Source organism: Arachis stenosperma, chromosome 5 (assembly GCF_014773155.1).
Source record: "Arachis stenosperma cultivar V10309 chromosome 5, arast.V10309.gnm1.PFL2, whole genome shotgun sequence".
Taxonomy (NCBI): Eukaryota; Viridiplantae; Streptophyta; class Magnoliopsida; order Fabales; family Fabaceae; genus Arachis; species Arachis stenosperma.
In genome coordinates, this window is record NC_080381.1 from 3,903,954 (window position 1) to 3,923,649 (window position 19,696).

The 19,696-nt window shown below is 28.7% G+C and overlaps 2 protein-coding genes across 3 annotated transcripts; both read left to right on the top strand.

Moving 5' to 3' along the window:
• The first annotated feature begins 1,721 nt into the window (after positions 1-1,721).
• LOC130980239 (probable serine/threonine-protein kinase CST) lies at positions 1,722-8,464 on the top strand. 2 transcript variants are annotated; one of them, XM_057903907.1, is made up of 6 exons: positions 1,722-1,917; positions 2,286-2,680; positions 5,743-5,878; positions 5,987-6,132; positions 6,274-6,397; positions 7,852-8,464. In XM_057903907.1, the coding sequence occupies exons 1-6, from the start codon at positions 1,845-1,847 to the stop codon at positions 8,217-8,219; spliced, it is 1,242 nt and encodes a 413-aa protein (XP_057759890.1). In that variant the 5' UTR covers positions 1,722-1,844; the 3' UTR covers positions 8,220-8,464. The 2 variants fall into 2 exon arrangements, with proteins under 2 accessions (XP_057759890.1, XP_057759891.1); XM_057903908.1 differs by having other exon boundaries at positions 7,894-8,464.
• Positions 8,465-18,775: 10,311 nt separating this feature from the next.
• Positions 18,776-19,675, top strand: LOC130979489 (dirigent protein 19-like). Its single transcript, XM_057902946.1, has one exon. It carries the CDS (start codon positions 18,850-18,852, stop codon positions 19,429-19,431), a length of 582 nt encoding a protein of 193 aa, XP_057758929.1. The 5' UTR covers positions 18,776-18,849; the 3' UTR covers positions 19,432-19,675.
• Positions 19,676-19,696: the final 21 nt, after the last annotated feature.

A 19,696-nucleotide genomic window follows, 5' to 3' on the forward strand; every position in this document is an offset into this window, starting at 1 on the left:
TGAACCCAATACCGAATATTTGCAGCGTACTCTTAAATGGTGAGTTTTACGGTGTTTTTATTATGGTGTTTAAATTGTTTATTTTTTTTAAAAATAAAAAATAAAATATTTAAAATAAAAAATAAATCATATAAAATTTATTAAATATTATTTAATTTTTTTTAGTAATTTAGATAAAAATTGATAAGTACTATAACATTTACCTTTATAAATATAATTACCTGCTGATGTCAAACTATAATTTCAAGTCCAATTAAATGAATTATATTATTACTAATATTTTGGTATCATTAAAAATTATAGAGTATATATTAAAATAAATTTCTAAAAAATATTATGTCAAATATTTTTATTTTTTTAAATTTTTTATTATATTAAAATTCTTAAATTTTATAAAAGTAAGTCTCTATTTTAATTAGATCTAGTATTTTTACTTGGATAAATAGAATTTTTAAAATGTGATAAAAAAAATCTATATATTTTATTTTTATAAAATTTAGATAACGAACAAAAATTTTTTTATTTATGGAATTTTTCTTTGTATTGAATTTCATCAAATTCTAACAAGTCGAAATAGGTACCAATTAAGTTATGAGATTTATGTTATTTCATTCGTTATAGAAAAGAGTAGGTCACGACAATTAATGAATACTAAATAAGGTAAGTTATGGCTGTTTTTGACTGATTTTCTTTGGTTACCAAACATTTTCGTATAAGTATATATTAGTATATAAGTATAACTAAATATAAGTCTAACTATATAGTTATAGAATAGTTATATAGAACAGATATCAAAATGAAATAGATAGAATGAATAAAATAATATTTTTAAAATAATCTCAATGTAATAATTTTCTTTTTTCAAATTGAAAACATCCAATGTAAACTCTCTTAGGATATATTCGGCATATACTCAAAATTATATGATGTCATGCATGATTGCATATTTGCATGTAAGACATTATGCAAAAGGAAAACAATGTCCCATATAGTAGGAAACAAAACAATACAGAAAAGGGCTAGGCAACAGCCAATAGTAGGCATAGAATAATGGTAAATGTAAAGTTAAATTAGGAAGTTAAAATTTTTTAAATTAATATCAGTTATTTTTTTAAGTTATTTTTTTAATTTTAAATGTTAAACTCTCAATTTTAAATTTATATCCTAATTCTAAACTTGAAGCTCTTCAAACAATAAAAATTTAAAAATAATTATTTGGCAATAAAATCGATTAATTAATATTAATCAATTAAAAATTAATTCTATATACATTTGTAAGAATAATGATAATTAAGAGGTAAAAAATAAAATAGACCTCCAATTAATTAATAAGTCCATGTGTAACAATAACAGTAGTTTATACATGACAGTACTATATAATATTATAATGCTTTAGTTAACTCCAGCTGCTAATCATTTTGTATTATAAACTATTATCCAAACAGCAAATATCATATATAAAAAAAAACAACATAACTACTTATATATAGTATAACAACCTCTAAAAGATAAAATAAAGGACAAAGATAGTGATCTAGGTATATGATTGGTGGCCCAAATAATTGTTATTATTTGGCGGGCGCCTAATACGAATTAATTAACTATAATCAGTAAAATTTATCACTTTTTTAGATGATCCGCGTAGTGAACACGGCAATGGGCAAACATAGTGATATAACATTAACATAGCAATTGGAAGCATAGTATATATAACTCATAAACATAGAAATACTAGTCAATAACCATAGCCACATCGAAAACGACACTTAGTTTCTTCTTCTTCTTCTTCTTTCTCTGTTTCTCTAACTTCATTCTTTGTTGGTTGAGTTGCGACCAAACACGCAATGGGTAATTGTTTTGGTTCACCACCTACGAATGAATCACACTCTACCATCAATAAACCTCGTCATTATTCAGGCAAGTTTAATTTGTTTCTTTTTTTAGATTAATTCAATTTTCTCTTTATAATCGTCTTAATTAGATGTTATTTTGGATTCAAGTACCGAATGAGAGCAGACGGTTACAAGAGAGTGATTTATGGAGATTTACAAGTTACAACTCTAACCTCCTAACAAACTTAACAGATTAGAGAAAACTCTAACTGCCTGATAACTAACTGCTGACTCAGCTTCTTCTAGAACCATCTCAGCTGCTTCACGTGATTCGTTCACATATCTCTTTATAATCCTTTTCATATAATGGACGCCACTCTAATAGGCTCAAATCCGAAACCATTAACTCTTGTTGAATAGAAAGAGTATTTAGATTTCAATTTGTTTTTACAGGTTCTTGGAGTGGTGGTGATGAGAGCAAGAAGGTGGCATCATCAACAATTGATGATGGAGGAACAAGCAGCCAAGGAATTAGTAGTCATCAGTTTTCGGCATCGGAGATTTCGAGTTTCGGTGGAAGCTTCGGTGGAAGCTTCGGTGGATCGATCATAACTCACAGTGGCCAGATTCTTGAGACTCCGAATCTGAAAGTGTTCAGTTTCATGGAATTGAGAGTGGCAACGAAGAACTTCAAGCCGGATACATTGCTGGGCGAAGGTGGATTCGGAAAGGTTTACAAAGGTTGGTTGGATCAGAGAACGCTTTCTCCGGCCAAAGCGGGTTCCGGCATGGTCGTCGCCGTCAAGAGACTCAACACCGAGAGCGTTCAGGGATTTCAAGAGTGGAAGGTCAGTTTTTTTCTTTAAACATTTTTTTATTCATTTGTTCCAAGTTTTTAATGTTGGATGGTTGGTAGTTATAACATTTTTGTGTGGGGTTTTGTGGTCATCATTGTTTATTGGAAATTTACAGAGTACTAATATATTATTTATCAACTTATTGTTAATAATAATTAATTATTATATTTTAAATATATAAAAATATTTTTATTAAATACTATAAAAAAAATATTTTTATTAGACACATTTACAAAAACACTTCTATTAAATTCAATTATAAATAAGAGTTAGTAAAAACTAACAAAAATGTTGTTAACAACATAACAAAATTGTTATTTATTTCTTAGTACAAGTTCAAATCCAATCAACTTTATTTAAATTTAATAATTAAAAATTATTAAATAATAATTTAATTAAAGCAATCAAATTATTTAATTCTCAACTGAAGTTGATTAGACTGCACTAGTTTTCACCTTATTTGTTTATTGCATAAATAATGTAAGTGTTAGGCTGTTGTACACTATGGATTTGGATATACGGATCTTATAAAACATTTTATATGCTTATCTGAATTTAATTTTTATATAATCTTATTGTAAAAGAGTTTAATATAGATTGTTAATCCTACCGTGTTATATCAATAAAAATAAATAATTTTTAAATTTATTATTTAAAATTTTATCTGAATACATAAATCTAATAAAATTATTATATAAATTTTTTTATATTGGAAATGTATTAAAATTAAATTTATATTATTATATAATTTTATATTTTTGCTTGATATAATAATATATAACTAGGCATACATGTAAAATATATTTATAAATATGATGTATGAAATCGAATTTTATATAAACACATGTAAGAGATATATACTCAGAGATTAATGTCGTTTTCATGCAAGAGAAATATAAAATGTTATTTTTTTTCGAGATATGGCCATATGTATCATGAATGTACCATTCAAATTATTTTAACTTTTTAGATGAACTACAAAGATTTCCTTTAAATTTGCATTAATATAATCTTTCCTATTATTATACATATCTCCTTTGGTCCTATATTATTATATTTTTGTTTTAAATTACTAAATTATCCCTTTCTCTCCATTATCATATACATACCCTACCACCCAGTGCTATAGTGTTTTAGCCACCATTCTTGTCTAATTAATCACGTTTTTCTTGTCCAAGTAGAATAGGAGGTATGTTGCATATTTTGTAGTCCATGCAAATTGGATATGACCCAAAAACAAACAAACAAACAAAAGAGAGTGAACCCTTTTCTTAATGGGGCTTCCTTAGCTATATATGTTTGTGGTAGGTTAATTGGAATCTTTGAAAATCTAGTGCCATTGTGCTAATCTATATTGGGTAGTTATATATAGTAGCCACTAACGATATACAGAAACTATATATAGAAAGTGGAAAGGGAAAGATAGAGAAAGAGAAAGATGAACAAGGTTATAGAAGTCATTTCAATGTTATATAAGAAAGGTAAATATAATATAATATATAATCAGCACTAAAGGGAGGCTTGTATAATTAATTAATTATTAAAACTAGAATGGGATATCAAGTGTTATGTTTATACAAAGTTTTATACAAGTGGAATTTCCTAAAAAAAATAAAAAAAACTGACATTTGCTTTTACATATTAGTTCAATTTTGTTGTGAACTATTTATTTACTTTCATTTTTATATTATAATAACTGCGGTATTTCACTTGGAATTAATCGAATACGTAATTAACACAACCTAATTGAGTGATATCGGTTTTGTTTATTTTCTAATGGTTTTAAGCTTGAATCTTAAAATGAAGGGGGGGGGGGGGGGCGGGGGACACTATTTTTATGATTAAGTTGGCCGAATTAATGGAAATCCTAATAGTAATATAATTTAAATGGAGAGAAAGATGCATTTATATTTGAAATTAAAATATGGATTATCATTTATTTAAGATCTAGATAGCTGTGGCAATTTGGAGCCACAGATAGCTTGGAAGTCTTATCCATGAGTTTTCCATTTTCTCATTGTTACACGAAATAATGGAATATAAATCTATGGAAGAAAGATCAAAGGAGGTTTATGCATTCGGGTCCTACTTAAAAAGGACCTGTCTTTTTCTTTACAAAAACTATGTATTTTTTCACATGCATTGAATCTAAAGATGGTTTGTTAAAATACGCTGCTTAATCTATTGACTATTTGATTCGACATAAACTTTCAACATTTAGAAGTTGAAAATGAGTTCTTTCACTCCTTATTCCAAACTTTTCTTTTTTTCTTAAAAAGATATACAGAGTAATAAAATAAGTAAGTTTTTAATTAAATTTTTTTGAAAGGACTTAAAACTTTTTAAGAAAAAAGAAATATTAAGTAAGTCTTGAGAAAAGTTTGTTATGAATTTGTAGGTCCATGAAAAAAAATCAAATTAATATTTATAAAATTAAAAGAAAAATACTTAAGGCTCATCAACATGTATTATTTTTTGTCATATTAACTCAATTTTTTAATCTAATAATTTAATAACATATTTTTAATTCACATTTTTAAACATTACTAATTAACTGATAATAAAAAATAAAAAATTCTAATAATTATCTAGTATTTCTCAAATTAAAATATAGGTCCTTCAAAGATCATAATATTGGCCCTAATGATTCATCTTTTTGTTAAAGACCTGGAAATTCAGCAGTTGTAGTTTTTCAATGACTTATTTGATATTTTTTTCTGACTTATAATTCTATTATAATTTATCTCAAAATCCTATAAATTTATCTCAAAATTTGTAAGTACCTATTTGTCTTATTACTAAAATATATATGGTATATCCAAAATGAGCCTTTTAATCTAAAAGTTCTCAATGATTTCATATTATTTTAACATATAGTTTTTGAAAAAAGAATTAGTTGGCTTTCTTTAACAAAGTCCAATCATTTCTAAAGGTAAGCACAGAATTAAAACCGTATTGAATAACATGTGCATGTATGCATCACTCAACAACTTTTTTGTGCCTCTAAATTCCAACCCTTTGACTTCGTAACTAATAAATTTTGTAATATGCAGTCAGAAGTCAGCTTCTTAGGAAGGATTTCTCACCCAAATCTTGTTAAGCTTTTGGGTTATTGTAGAGAAGCTGATGAACTTCTCCTTGTTTACGAGTTCATGCCTAAGGGAAGCTTGGAGAGCCATCTCTTCAGAAGTATGATAATCAATTTATCAATAATTAATTAATAGTTACAAATTTAATTGATTGGAATGCAGGATTTGAGTTTAACTCCATTATTCTTTTTCTTTATTTCTTGCCCAGGAAACTCTAATACAACAGAACCAATTTCTTGGAATACTCGTCTAAAAATAGCTATTGATGCTGCTAGAGGCTTGTCCTTCTTGCACACTTCAGAAAAGCAAGTTATATATAGAGATTTTAAGGCCTCCAATATATTATTAGATGGGGTAAGTTTGATTTATTCTAGTTTTCTTTTATTTTATTTAATTTCTGCCTTACATGTCACGCTTATTCTCTTTGACAAACTTTATCATATATGGATGGAATATGGTATTGAAAAGCAAATGTTTATTTTATGATGCATACAGGATTACAATGCAAAGATTTCGGATTTTGGATTAGCTAAATTGGGGCCTGCTGGAGGAGAATCACATGTGAGTACCAGAATCATGGGCACCTATGGTTATGCTGCTCCAGAATACATAGCAACTGGTAATTATCTATTTCACCCCATTAAGTTCATACTAAATGCATAATATAGTAACGTAGGCAGAGTAATGTAACCATTGGATTTGAATATGTGATCTTGAAGTTGAATGGAGACAACTTAATTGTATTATTTGTTCATTCTTATTTTTTAAATTTTATTTTTTATTTGAGAGGATAAAGTGTGATTTTTTATAATTTATTTTATAGAAAAAATAAAAAAAATATAAAAAAATATTCAAAAGTGAGAGAAATCATATTTTTTTTCTCAAGTAAAAAATAAAATTTACAAAAATCATTATTTTTTCTCCAAACACTTTTTTTTTCACTAATGCTTTTGGATTTTTTTGTCTTGGAATATTTATTAAAAGCGGTGCATAGAACAAGAGTAATTAATTAAGAATAATGATATAAGATTGGTATAATTTATTTTTTGACCAACAGTACGTTAATTATTAATTTTTAAAAATATTGATTAAAAGTATATGCTGGATTAAATGTGTTGGATTGCTGATCAATATAAATTAAAGTTGATGGCCCTTAAGTTTTTTTATTAATTAATATAAAATTTTAAATGTCCTCCTAATTATATTAGTATATATATTCTTAATTAATTTAATTAATTGTCATTTTACATTTTTTATTAATATATATTGATTTTTCAATATAACAAAAATCATGAGGGAGTAAACAAAGTAAAATGTGGATACATATTGTCTTTCAAATATTAAAAAGAAATTAATTTAGTAGTTAGCAAAATAATGTTTAACAAATCGTATTAATTAGATGGCAAATACTAATGTACTTAAAAAAAAGGTTGAAATGCGGCACTCCTTAAATGACCTGTTATTGAAAGTGACAAATAAATTAATAAGATTTAATATATATTTTTTTTATAATCTTCCAAAAAAGTGGTTAATATAATTAGTTGGTATTCTTTTTAAATTAAAATATATTAAATTAATAAAAGATACAATTTTTTTATTTAATAAGAAACGTTTAAGAATTAAACTAAGGAAAAGTCTACGGGCCAGTAACTTTTGTGTTTTCTATTTAACCATCAAAAGAAAAGTGAGTGATTTTTTACCATTTGATGTAATCTCACACCATTAAAAACGGATTTGGATCATCTAAAGTTTGAATTTCACTTTAGAGAGTAAAGTGTGATCTTCTATCCTTTGAATAGTTTCTCTTTCATATTTATTCTTGGTCCCACCTATGAAATAAATGATGAGAGATCACACTTTATTCTCTAAAGTGAAATTCAAACTTTAGAGGATTCAAATCACTGTTGATGGCCAATTGATAGTTACAAAATACCAAAGTTGCTGGCCTAACATTGCTCTTAAACTAATTAAGTGAACAATGCAAACAGAATTATCCAATCCAATAATACTATATTATTATTATTATTATTATGTGATGAATAATTAACTATTATTATATGTTAAACTAAACAGGTCATTTGTATGTGAAAAGTGATGTGTATGGATTTGGTGTAGTGCTGCTTGAAATGCTGACAGGGCTGAGAGCACTTGACACAAAGAGACCAACAAATCAGCAGAACCTTGTTGAATGGAAGAGGCATTCACTCTCTGATAAGAAGAACATTAATAAGAACATCATGGATCCAAGAATTGAGGATCAATACTCACTCAAATCTGCAACACAAGCAGCTCAACTTACCCTTAAATGCCTTGAACCTGTCCCCAAGAACCGCCCTTCTATGAATGAAGTCTTGAAGTCTTTGGAATCCATTGCTGCTATCAAACATAGAACCTCCAAGAAGCCTTCCAAGAAATTAAACACCATGCATAGTGCTAATTAATAAGTAACATCATTCTCATTCAGTAAATATATTCTTAATCAATCATCATCATTTTTCAAGATATATACTTGCTTAGTTTTGTTACAACACCTTTTTTACTACTCTGGTCTCTTTTTTTTTTCTTTCCCCTTAGGATTAGAGACATTAGCATTGATGTATAATGATAGCCTCCATTTTTGTTGTGATTTCTGTTTTTATATTGTAGAAATAAAATTCTTAGGAAAAAGGTATGTTAGGCAATCCAACATCACTTCAAAATTTATTGAATTTTCATAATACAAGCAGCAGCTTTAAAGTAAGTTTAACTTATAAAAATATATAATTTTGATAATATCAAATGTTAAAAGATTAAGCTTGTTTGAAAAAGGAGAGAAGAGAAGAAAAAACTTAATTAATCTGAATTTATCTATACCATTTATTTCTATTACATATAAAAAAAATGTAGACAATTTTTTTCTAAAATAGTATAAAGTATTTATAATTTGATTAATCTTATATTTATATTACACATATTTATGTACTTATTAATACATTAGTACAATATAATGTTCATTGGATTTTCGTTGATTTATCAGATATAACATACCAAAAACCTTAGAGGAACGACTTAGCTTATAAATATGATACTTGGAAGAAAAGTTAACACATAAAAGTAGTGCACTCGTAACTAAAAGTAGTACACTCTTATTACACTTCATCATTATCTAATCCAAGACTTCAACGGTCCTCATCGTAGTTTCTTCCATTCCATCACGCTGACACGGCCGAGGAATACGTTACAATATGGGATACATAGATACATAAATTTTAAAATTTGATAAGATATAGAAAAATGCATATATATATATATATAATATAAAGTATTTTTTAAATAAATTTTAATAATATTTTAATATTTTATTAATATTAAAATATAAATTAATTTTTTAATTATTTTAAATATTTTTTAATTATATAAAATATTTAAAATATTTTTGTTTTAATAAATAATAAAATATATTATTTCTAAATTTATTTCAAAAATATATGTTAAGAATAAAATTGAACATATTAACATGTAATAATATTTAAGTGTGTTCAAACATATTCTAAAAAAATTATTTTTATTAAGATATGATTGGACAGTATACAAAATAAAAATTTATTTATTTTTTGCCCTGAAAAGAAGAAGAAGATGATATTCAGAATTAGACCTGTTCTGTTTTGTTGGACAGGACACACGTAAGAAGATATTCAAATTTTTGGATAGAACCAATGAACTTACAAAGGAAAGAAAAGAAAAGGACAAAGCCGAAGATAAAAAAAGGAAATAAAATTATGCTAGTTGCTTCCGGACTCAGACTGACCCCCTCATTAGTCCTGAATAGGGTAAGGCCCACTTCATTTAAATGGGCCCATACATTCAAGCGCAGATTGAACTTAGCCCATTACTCTCGATCCATTCAAGCCTGCTGGTTGCCTGGAAGCCATGAGATTGTGTATCATTGAATATTACATTGGATGCTTGACCAAAAAAAAAAAAAGAATATTACATTGGATGCAAATGGTGTTTATTATATCTGCCTTGGAAGTGTTCTAGCCTATAAGGTATGATTTTATACTTATTTATTTATTTTGGAAAATATTGATTTTTGGCATACATATGAACTTCTAACAAAATGGAACTCAAAGTGGTAAGGGGATTGATTATTTCATATGCCCTTGTTTCTGTGTAGAAGAATCAGTATATGAATTCATCATAAGGTTTTATATTAGGACTCTAATTGCTTTTAGAAATCTATTAAATTGTACATGATCCAAGTCATAAAGTGAACAACTCATCATAAAAATAATTTCTACTCCTAAGGCTGGATTTTCAGTTCTACGTAATTCCTTGGATTTTTTATTTTTATAAATTAAATAATATAATAATTACTAAAATAAATAATTTTAAAAATATTTGTCGAAATAAATACTCCTCTCTTATCTCGTTTACAGTTGCATGTATTTCGTTTACACTGTAAACGAGATAAGAGAGAGGTATGCGATACTTGTTTATCTCGTTTACAGTATAAACGAGATCTATGAATTTTTTTTATAAAAAAAATTAAAAATAATAAAAAATATTAATAATATCAATAATCCAAACTTTTGGCATACAACTAGTATATAAAAAGGTTGGTAAAAAAGATTAAAATTGATATGTTTGATCAATTTTAGTCTATTTTAAATGATAGGGATTAACACATTTACTTGAAAACCATTAAATTGTCCACTATTAACACGGTTACTTCTTTTTTAACTACTCACTTTTTAAAAATTTAAAATATAATTTAAATACACGTGATTTATTTAATGACTCAGTTAATGCATGTCACTACTCTATTGGCATATAATATGAAATCTTTTTTACTTAAATTATATTTCAAATTTTTATGTACTCCCATATGTATTCCCGTACAAAAAACTAAAGGAGTGAGTGAATATGAAAAAAATCAAATATACTGTTCACTATTGATAATGAGTAATTATAAATATATTTCCAACACACTATTAGAGGTGTTTAAAATCGATCCAATCTGAATAAAATCGATCAACCGAATAAAAAAAATCAATAACCGAATAAACCAAAAAAATAAAATTTTGTAGTTTTTTGTTCGGTTTGATTCGGTTTTCAATTCTATCATTAAAAACATGAACCAAACCGAACTAAATCGGTAAATACATATAACTATATAAGTTAGTCCTACTCCACTCAACCGAAATCAACCCTAAAACACTTTACATATACACTACTCTCTCTCACTCAGTCACTCAGGCCACAGAAACCAGAAAGCCATAAACTCCTCTCTCAATCACGCAGACTCAATTCTCCTCTCTCAGTCCAGTTCTCTCTGCCGCCGTTCGTCGAAACCTCTCGAAGCCTCACGCCATCCAGCGCTCCGTTGCAGTTCGTTTGCCTCCATCCATTTTCACTTCTCGGCGTCATCGTGCTCTATCGCAATTCGTCAGCCGCATCTCCGTCGCCGTTCATAGTGGACAGCATATTTGTTTTCTTTTATATTCACTTACTCTTTTTGTTTTTTGTACGGAAGTACATATAAGAGCACATAAAAATTTGAAATATAATTTAAGCGAAAAAAATTTTTATATTATACACCAATAGAGTAGTGACATACATTAGTTGGGTCATTAAATAAATCACGTATATTTAAATTATATTTTAAAATTTTAAATAATGGGTAGTTAAAAAAGAGATAACCGTGTTAATAGTGGACAGTTTAATGGTTTTCAAGTAAACGTGTTAATCTCTATTATTTAAAATAGACTAAAATTGATCAAACATATTTATTTTAATCTCTTCTACCAATTTTTTTATGTATTAATTGTATGCAAAAAAATTTAGATTATTGATATTATTAATATTTTTTTATTATTTTTAATTTTTTTTTTAAATACATATATCTTGTTTAACGAGATAAATACGTGTCGTATACTATCTTTTATCTTGTTTAGACTATAAACAAGATACATACAAAATTATCTTGTTTATAGTATAAATAAGATAAAAAAGAGATATTTATTTCGATAAATATTTTTAAAATTATTTATTTTGATAATAAAAATAAAGAAAACTAAGACATTATAGAAAGGGAGGGGTCAAACTTTTTTTCTATTGAAAAATTCTTCTATACTTAATATTTATATCATCTTATATTTATATATAGGGAGGGTTTATTGTATATGCATTCAGATTGATAACTTCAACATTATAGCATTATCAACGAATATTATATCCACAACACATACAGTATGATTCGGAGAAAAGAAATAAACAAGCACATGGGACTATGCACTCTTAAAATAGAGAGAAATGTTGTAAAATAACTAAATAAATAAGGAAGAAGTAACAAATATAAAATATGAAAATATAATTAGATAACTCAAATAGTAATATTTACTAGAATTACTATATCAATATAATAGATATAATTAATTATTATAATAAAATATAAGAGAGAGAATAGTATGAAAGAGAGAGAAGAGTATAAGAGAGAGAATATTGTTTTATTGCTTGCTTCTGTATATTTCATTTGCCCCATGTTTTTATAGGCAAATAAAATTTGCTTTTTCAAATCTCATTAATTTCCTTCAACATAAAGACTTGCTCCTTTTAACATAGGAAATTGAATTGTTCATTAATGGACATCCATTCTTATCTATAACATCATCGTCACAACACTCCCCCTTAGATATCCATTTAGGATTATACCTCGTTAAAACCTTACTAAAGAAAAATCCAATGGAAAAAAACTTTAGTGAAGGAAAAAAAATACAAAATCCATTGTGATGGAGACTGCTTCATTAAAAACCTTGTCAAGAAAAATCCAATGGGAAAAAACCTGACTAAGGAAAAAAGAGTACAGTCTCCCCCTCTTGTCTACATCATTTAATATCTCGAAATCGGCGCATCCCAATCTCGTGTACCAATCTTTCAAAGAAGGATTTTGGGAGTGACTTTATAAATAAATCTACCAGATTATCACTTGAGCGGATCTGTTGGATATCAATTGTCCATTGATTTTGAAAATCATGAGTGAAGAAAAATTTGAGAGAAATATGCTTTGTTCTATCACCTTTGATATATCCGCTTTTAAGTTGAACAATACATGCTGTATTATCTTCAAACAGTACAGTTGGAGCTATCTTCTGATCAATCAGTCCACATGGTGATAGAATATATTGGATCACACTCCTCAGCCAAAAACACTCTCGACTAGCTTCATGTATCGCGAGTATTTCAGCATGATTAGAGGAGGTTGCTGCTATCATCTGTTTTGTGGACCTCTATGATATAACTGTACCACCATATGTGAACAGATATCCTGTTTAAGATCTCCCTTTATGTGGATTAGACAAGTATCCAGCATCTGTATAGCCAACTAATTGTGACTTGGATCCATAGGGATAAAACAACCCCATATCAACCGTCCCATGAAGATATCGAAAGATTTGTTTGATTTCACTTTAATGTCTTCTGGTTGGAGAGGAACTATATTTTGCTAGTAAATTCACAGCAAATGATATATCGGGTCACGTATTATTAGCAAGATACATTAGCGCTCCAATGACACTAAGATATGGTACTTCAGGACCAAAGATATCTTCATTTTCTTCTTTAGGATGGAATTGATCCTTTTTCATATCCAAAGATCTTACGATCATTGAAGTACTTAATAAATGTGACTTATCCATATAAAATCTCTTAAAGATCTTCTTTGTATATGTCGATTGATGAATAAAGATCCCATTTTTTTGTATGCTTGATCTGCAGGCCGAGACAAAATTGAGTCATTCCAAGATCTTTCATCTCAAACTCTTCTTTCAGAGTTTTTATAATTGTTGGAATCTCTTCAGGAGTTCCAATGATATTTAAATCATCAATGTATACAGCAATTATAATGAACCCAGATGTAGATTTTTTATAAAAATGCATGGACAGATATCATCATTCTTGAATCTATTTTTGGCTAGATACTCAGTAAGACGATTATACCACATTCGTCCAGATTGCTTCAGACCATATAAAGATCTTTGCAATTTGACTGAGTATAACCCTTTCGAATATTCATTGGATGGTTTAGATATCTTTAATCTTTCAGGAATTTTCATATAGATATCACGATCTAATGAGCCATACAAGTAGGCTGTTACCACATTCATTAAATGCATATGCAGTTTATGATATGCAGATAAACTGACCAAATAACGTAATGTTATCGCATCCACTACAGGGGAATACGTTTCTTCATAATCTATATCGGGCCTTTGTGAAAAACCTTGTGCCACAAGTTGGGCTTTGTAGCGAACAACTTCATTTTTCTCATTTCGTTTTCTCACAATTACCCACCTGTATTCAACAGGTTTTACATCTTCTGGTGTACGGACTACAGGTTCGAAGACTTCACGTTTTGCAAGTGAGTCTAATTTAGCCTTCATGGCTTCTTTTCATCTTGGCCAATCATTCCTTTGTCGACATTATTCGACTGATATTGGCTCAAGATCCTTATTTTCATGCATGATATTTAACGCCACATTATACGCAAATATTTTATGGACAATTGTCTTATTTCGGTCCCATTTCTCTCCTGTAAAGACATAATTTATCGAGATCTTGTCATTTTTACAATTTTCAGGTACCTGAACGTCTTCTGGCGTTAACATTATATCAAAATTTTGGACAACTGCAGGTGTCTCTACTATGTCTTTTTCAACAGGAATAGTATTTACCTCTTTTCACTTTCGAGGATTTTTATCTTTGGAACCGACAGGTCTGCCACGCTTCTGACGTAAATTTGCTTCAGTGGCTACTTGTCCTACTGGGACGTCAATTCGAATTGGGCCATTTTCTGCTGGTATATAAGATTTGGTTATCCTCTTTGAATCAAAAAAATGCATCAGACAATTCATTTGTTATTCTTTGCAAATGTATAATCTTTTGAACTTCTAGTTCACATTGCCCTGATCGATGATCTAAATGTATCAACGATGATGCATTCTAATTTAATTTCTTTTCAGGAAGCTTATTCTCTCCCTCTAATGTTGGAAATTTTGATTCATCAAAAATGACAATCTGTAAACCGGACTTTAAATACATCTCCAGTTTGTATCTCAAGATATCTCACTATAGAGGGAGAATCATATCCAACATATATCCCCAATTTTCTTTGGGATCCCATTTTGGTGCGATTAGGTGGTGCAATGGGAACATATATTGCACACCCAAATATTCTTAAATGGGAAATATTTAGCTGCTGGCCAAAAACTAATTGCATAGGAGAGAACCGATGGTAACTCGTTGGTTTCAAACGAATAAGTGCTGCGGCATGTAAAATAGCATGCCCCAAACCGAGGTTGGGAGATTTGTTCTTATAAGTTAGGGTCTAGCAATTAATTGGAGGCGTTTAATAAGTGATTCTGCTAACCCATTTTGTGTGTGAACATAAGCTACTGGATGTTCAACACTTATTCCATTAGCCATACAATAAGTATCAAAAGCTTGGGAAGTAAATTCACCAGCATTATCAAGATGAATTGCTTTGATTGGATTTTCTGCAAAAATTGTACTTTTAATCGAATAATTTGAGCCAGTAATCTCGCAAACGCCAGGTTGCGAGAAGACAATAAGCACACATGTGACCATCTCGAAGATGCGTCTATCAGGACCATAAAATATCTAAAAGATCCACATTGTGGATGAATAGGTCCACATATATCACCTTGAATCCTTTCTAGGAATTCAGGGGACTCAAATTCAATCTTTACTGGTGATGACCTTAAAATTAACTTTCCCTGAGAACATGCAGCACAACAAAATTCACTAGATTTAAGAATCTTCTGGTTATTTAGTGAATGTTCATGAGAGTTTTCAATAATTCTCCTCATCATGGTTGTTCTCGGATGATCCAATCTATTATGCCAAGTTATGAATTCATTTGGGCTAGTAAACTTCTGGTTTACAATGGCATGTGATTCAATTGCACTAATCTTGGTATAATATAACCCATATGAAAGTGAGGGCAACTTTTCTAATATAATATTTTTATTTAAATCATGAGTTGTGATACATAAATACTCATGATTTTCCTCATTCATAGTCTCAATATGATATCCATTTCGGCGGATATCTTTAAAGCTCAACAAGTTTCTTCGAGACTTGATAGACAACAGTGCATTATTTATTATGAATTTTGTTCTTCCGGAAAACAAAATTATAGCTCTTCCGGAGCCTTCTATCACATTGCCTGAGGCAATAATAGTATTAACATACTCTTCTTTTGGCACAAGATGGGTAAAATATATATTACTTTTAAGAATAGTGTGCGAACTTGCACTATCCGCAAGGCAAATATCTTCAGAATATGTCCTTGCCATTTTTCTTCAAAAACAAATGATAATAATAATAAAATGAGTAGAAGTACATACACAATAAAATTATTCACATGAATACTTAACAAACACATACACATATCAAACTATTTCATCATTGATCAAATAGCCAATATTTCCTTCAAGATCCTCAAAGAAATTAGATACATCATAATGAGTGGTAGAATTTTCATAATTTGAAACAAAATTTGTTTCCTTTCCTTTGTCATTCTTTTTCAAGGATGCTTGATAAAGATCAACTAGGTGCCTTGGGGTACGACAGGTACGTGACCAATGGCCCTTTCCACCACAACGGAAGCACTTATCCTCAATTGATTTACTTTGCCCATTGTTTCTTTCTTTATCCCACTTCTGGTGAGATCCTTTCTTATGAATATAATTCTTCTTCCTTCCATAATTTTTCTTATTACCAAAATCTTGTCATTTACCTCTTCTGGGGTAATTTGCCGCATTTACTTCAGGAAATGGGGCGGCGCCAATTGGGCGCGCTTCATAATTTCTTAAGAGCAACTCATTGTTGCGTTCAACAACAAGAAAGTAAGAGATTAGCTTAAAAATTTTTAAATCTTTTTTTCTCGATTGCTACTGCAAGAGCACATTCGAGGCATGAAAGGTTGAGAAAGTTTTCTCTAACATATCGGACTTAAGGAAGTATTTGATGATTATACCTCTCTTCAAGGTCTTTCCACAGATCTGCAGAATCTTTTAATGTGAGATATTTATTTTTCAATCATACTTCAAGATGACAACGAAGGAAAATCATGGATTTGACTTTATCCTTTTGGAATGTATTATTTTCAGTCTTAATAATATCTCCAAGATCCATTAAATCAAGATGGATTTTAGCATCTAGTATCCATGATAAATAATTATTTCTAAATATATTAAGAGCATTAATATTAAAGATGAAAGAGTTTCGACATAATGAAAATTGGTTACCTGGAGTCTTTCTAAATTTTCGATAGAGTTTCGTACTGATAACGTGTTGTAAAATAACTAAATAAATAAAAAAGAAATAACAAATATAAAATATGAAAACATAATTAGATAACTCAAGTAGTAATATTCACTAGAATTACTATATCAATATAGTAGATATAATTAATTATTATAATAAAGTATAAGAGAGAGAATATTGTTTTATTGCTTGCTTGTGTATATTTCATTTACCCGTACATGTTTTTATAGGCAAATAAAATTTGCTTTTTCAAATCTCGTTTAATTTCCTTTAACATAAAGACTTGCTCCTTTTAACATAGGAAATTGAATTGCTCATTAATGGACATCTATTCTTATCTATAACATCCTTGTCACAACAAGAAATAATATTTATGTTATTTTTTTATATATTTTTATTGTATATTTTTATGGTATATAAAAAGTAAAAATATTTATCTTCTCTCACTTTTTATTAACTATTTTAAGGTATGAATCTATGTAATGTATTATGGAGATAAGTGCTTCCACTAATTTTTTTTTAATAATACATAATGATGATATATATTTGCTTTTATTATATTATTAAATTATTATAAAAAATATTTTATTGTCATGATATGTATATATCATTCTTTTAAAATAGAAAAAAAAATACCTACAACGTATAAAAAATATTCCAACGTTCAAATCAATGTATATTCAAATAGCATTAAAAATTTAAGAAAATGATTCAATTTACTCAAATGTAGATTAATCAAATTTGTTCTACTAAAACTAAGTCTCAGTCACTAATACTATTGTGTGAACAATTAATTTACTCCAAATTCCTTTTTTTTTTTCCCAGAATGCTTATCTAAATTCAAAATTCAACATGTTTATACTGGCATTTTTTTTTATAGAAAAAGAATAAATATCACATGAAATCACTAGGGATTATCATGTGTATAAACTCATACCAATTTCACATAATTAGTCCAAATGTGAGCTAATGTTCACACTTGACAAATATGAATCAATTCTTCACAAATAAGCCTCTCTTTTAATATGTATATGTGGAATTTCTTCTTGTTCTGTTGATAATGAAATTTAAAGTATGCAATTGAACATAGTGGGTGAAGTTTGACTTTTCAATTTGTGTTCCAATTCACCAATCACCACTTAAACCAATTTCATTTGTGGCCGCTCCTTTTTGAAAAACTCATGTCACCTGCGTTCACTTTGTAAAGATTTTAATATGGATATGAAATCATATACTCTTAATTGCACGCAAACTAAGGTCTATACATAGCATCATATTACATCAATTTTTCAATATACCAAATTGGCAAACATGAAATATATTTGAATGGAATAGATCAAACAATAATTTCATTATATAGATAAAAGAACATTTTTCTACATGAAAATGCAGGAAAGTAATTAAGACTCCTTCAAAGTATATAGCTTCTAGAGTCACAATTCAACTACAGAGGTCTTTGGTATTTCACACAAAATTCCACAGTCAAATCCTGAGAAATCTAAGTAAACAATGAAAAAAACATTAGACTGAACATTGAACAATAACATTAAAAAATTATTAAGACTCTTACTTGGAGTCATTTTCATTGACCCAGCTGCCATCCACCCATGAAGTCTCAACCACTTGTTCATATTTATGAGACTTAAACCAACCCAATTCATGCATATAATGAGAGAGATATATACATATATATAAAAATCAACCCTTCTTGTGAATCAAACTCAAAACAAACCTAAAAAAAATATGGCTTTTTCTTTTCATCATAATTATGCTCTTGCAATTATTATTCTTATTTTGGCTATGATCCAATTTGAGTTCACCAATGGTTCTCAGCACCACCATCATCATCACCATAAACATCTCAAGTCCCTTCACTTCTCTTTGTACCAACATGAAACCATAAACAAAACAGGTTACATCATAGTAAATGGTGTCCAAGGTGGTGCTAGTGTTACTCAAACCACAACACCTTTTGGTACCCTTTTTGTGTTCCATGACCCTTTGACTCTCACTGCAAACAGAACCTCCAAAGTTGTTGGAACTTCTGAAGGGACTTCAATCACTTCAGGCTTTGATGGGTTGCAAAGCATTTCCATTGCAAAGATAACTCTGAATCTTAAGAATCATAAAGGGTCTATTTCTATTCTTGGTGATGTGAACAACATCAAGCCTTCAGATCTTCCTGTAGTTGGAGGCACCCAAGATTTTATGTTTGTGAATGGTTATGTTACTTCTTCTCCGGTTGATTTGAAGGGTCTCACCGTTGTTTATAAGGTTGAGTTTCATTTGTATTGGCCTCCATATGCAACTACTCAAGCATCTTAATTAAGATTGTTTATGTTTTTGATTTGTTGTATCATATTGTTACTTTTGTTGGATTTCTTGCTAGCTCAATAACTTTATATCCTAAGGGGACAATGTAACTATGATTTTGTTTAGTATGTTAATTTCAACTTTAGAACATTTTTAATGAGGTGTGGTCGTATGGGAAAGCTTGTCTTAGAGTTTGGTTTCTTAGATAAGCATAAATTAGTACCAATGAGTAAATTCTATTTTGTTGCTCGTTTTATACTTTTTCCAAAGAGTTTGG